We start from the raw sequence: 3208 nt of genomic DNA, 5'->3' as shown, positions 1-3208 counted from the left end.
GGGGGGAGTGGAGGGAACGAAAAAACACACAGTACAAAAACAAGGAAAGAGGAAATCACAGAAAATATGTATCTGTGTATATATAATAACACAATGTACAACAAGATGACTTTCGACTTACAGTCTAGAGTTACTGTGTTCACTTGGTCTTGTCCACCTGCAGAAAGTTCCAAAGCCAATAAGTCAGTCAATTTTTTCACATTGTACTTTGAATACACAGCGTTCCTAACCCGCGGCACAGACATGTTTTTCTTTTCAGCTAGTTGGTAAATGAAATGCTCCAGCATGAAGGCTGGGGGCTCGTAGAACCTTTGGTCATCGGCATCATAACTGAGGATGAAGTCGGGATTCCTTTTGGGAGCCCTGGGGGGCAAAGGATCCGGCCCACGAGGCTTAAACGGTTTCACAAGACTTTTCCCGTCGACATAAGTGCCCAAGCTGGTTCTATCCCGGAAGAGAGGATCCAGAACGTACTTCATGTCATCGCGACTGATGAATGTTCCTCCACTACCCGGAGATGTGAAAGTGTGGAGGACGTTGACCCTGACAGGTAGATGGCTATTTCTGGACATTGTCTGGCCTCCGTGGTCAACAGGGTCAGACTCTGATGGGGGCGGTGGCGATGCCAGACTAGGATCCACGCTGTCGCAGTCGGTGGGAATGTCTGATTCCGGAACAACACCCTGAAGGGCGTCAAGGTCAAAGCTGTCCTGGAACATTTTGATTGCCGAATCATGTCTCCTGTATTTGGTATCAGATTCCTCATCTTCATTGTCAAAGTTTATCGGAGGTAAGATCGTAGGAGCACGAGGTTTCCTTAGCAGCTTTCCAGTTGGAACTGCTTTTTTCCTGCTTGACAGTCCAGGAATCACGATCACCTGCAAAGAAAAATCACAGACACCCTGTTAGGTCGAAATGCAAATTAAACAATAGGCCTATATATTAGAGATTACTTACCTTCTAGTTCTAGATCCTAAGTAAGGTATCATAAATATTTAGTAAACTTTGTCAATAGTACCTCTTTAATCTGAGTCTTCTAATAAACCAAAAATTAGCAAAATGTGCCAGGGAGCAATGTATACACTCTGCAGCCCTGATTTTATAGCATTTCACATTTTAAATTACAGAAAGCACAAAATTGTTATGGAAACAGGTAGAAAAAAACAAACCAAACCAACAAAATAGAAAACTGCAAGAGTCTCTAATTGGCAAATCAGATAGATTATAGACGTCTAAAAATATAAATCATTGAAAGGGAAAGAGAAAAAAGGTTGCAGTCAGCCCAAGACTTCTTCAGCCTTATCAATTAAAAAGTTCTCCCATATTATATCATCATATGATGACAATTATAAACATAATTCGGAAACAAAAATAACAGGTGTGTGAACTTCTGAAAGGGTTAGAAAAGTACATGAGGTACAGGGGAGAAGTTTGTTTCGTACTAAAGTCTAAGTCTAAGAGTCTAAGCCCATAAAATTGATATGTTAAAAACAAAACAAAGCCCCCCCCCCCCCCCCCCCCCCCCCATCTTTCCCAATACTTTTTGTTCAAACCAAAAAAAAAAGAAACAACAGATAAATATTTATATCACTATTATTTTCCAATCACAAGTACGGCTAAATAAAATAATAATAAACACTGCTACACATGAGTCTATTACTACTAGATCTAGATCTAATCTAGATCTAGATCTAGATATCTAGATCACTACAGGCTGAGTAGGCCTACTAGAAATCTAGTCTAGCTAGATTCTAGATCTAGTACTAGTATTCTAGTCTAAATCTAAATTAGAATTAGAATAAATGCAAAGCATCATTGATAGAACAATCTATCTGTCCTATAAAATTCATTGAGCGACCTAACTAGTTATACCAATAAGCGGTGAATTAGAAAAAGCAGGAATGATATATCTTTCATCATTCTCAGCATATAAACAACATACCGGACCAGCCATTGTACCAAGTCCCGGCGCCATTTTAACGCTAAAAAGTTGTTGTTGGGCAACGAATCTCGTAGAGTCTCGCGGGGTTCTTGAGTTGCCATAAGAGCTGATTGTGATACCTCTTACTTACTATATTTCGTAATGGAAATCTAGTTTTAGCTCAAATATTCCTTTTTATTATCCTTTATTTTGATTTTTTAAACTTTGACAACTCCCTTTTATACATATTTCAACGTTAAATATGGTTTTAAAATTAAACGCTTACTTAAAAACTCTTTTGTGAAAAATGTCTGGCATACGGAAGTCTTATCATTCGCCATTTAGGCAGTTCACTACATTATTATTATTATTATTATTATTATTATGATCATCACTGTAGTAATTGCAATGCAAGAAGAAAAAATGTTTTGGAGACTTTAGTATTCGAAGTTCTGTGGCGTTATGATATGATAATGTTCAACGTTTCACCCGAAGGCTTCTTCAGGAATGTGACAAATAAACAATAAACAATACCAACCCTATGGAAACAAATTATATGTTCACTTATAGCATGATTATGATACGCAATGGTGAACCATCATCATCTTCTAAACATTATCTTTAGGGAAGTAAAGGGGGGTGTGGGCATTATTATTTTTATTTATTGCTTTCTATGGGTTGGGCACTTAATCTTTCTACTTCAATCAACATTCAGTATATGAACGTCTCTTGAAGATCATACGCACGCACACACACACACACACACACACACACACACACACACACACACACACACACACACACACACACACACACACACACGTGGACACAGAGAAAGAGGATAAGAGAACATATGTGTATCTGTGTGTCTAAAGTGAGTAGATCTATGTATTTTTGGCTTGTGTCTGTGTTGGCTATATATTATAAAAGGGCTCCGTTTGCTGTGTGATTCAAAAGGATTCCCACTCCGTATTTTCTGCTTTTAGTTGGTCCTGAATAAAGAAGTTTTTTCTTTTCTTTTGTTAGTAATATTTTCCCTGGGCCAGGCCAGCGAAAACGTATTGTACTGACAAATTTATATTAATGTCCCCATCCTTTTCTTTTAAACCATTAGTGAACAATTATTATTATAGCGACTCTTTTCCAAAACAAAAGAACAAATCGTTTAGATGAAAGTGGATATTCTTAATTGACATGTCTTGTGCGGACCAGTCCGACGGATCTCCAACAAGATTATGATGGAGACTATAGGCAGACAGACTCTGGGATGGATCCTGAAGAGGGGGG

The 3208-nt window shown here is 38.2% G+C and overlaps 1 protein-coding gene across 1 annotated transcript in view; it reads right to left on the bottom strand.

Moving 5' to 3' along the window:
- LOC101856017 overlaps positions 1 to 1978 on the bottom strand; it is a 13105-nt gene extending 11127 nt beyond the window's left edge. The window contains exons 1-2 of the mRNA XM_013081360.2: positions 1943 to 1978; positions 122 to 878 (exon numbers count right to left, since the gene is read on the bottom strand). Of these exons, the coding sequence (XP_012936814.2) occupies positions 122 to 878; positions 1943 to 1975 (790 nt within the window). The 5' untranslated portion in view covers positions 1976 to 1978. The remainder of the gene's footprint in view (positions 1 to 121; positions 879 to 1942) is intronic.
- Positions 1979 to 3208: the final 1230 nt, after the last annotated feature.

Source organism: Aplysia californica, unplaced genomic scaffold, assembly GCF_000002075.1.
Source record: "Aplysia californica isolate F4 #8 unplaced genomic scaffold, AplCal3.0 scaffold00127, whole genome shotgun sequence".
NCBI lineage: Eukaryota > Metazoa > Mollusca > Gastropoda > Aplysiida > Aplysiidae > Aplysia > Aplysia californica.
This window is presented reverse-complemented; position numbering and strand designations above follow the sequence as displayed.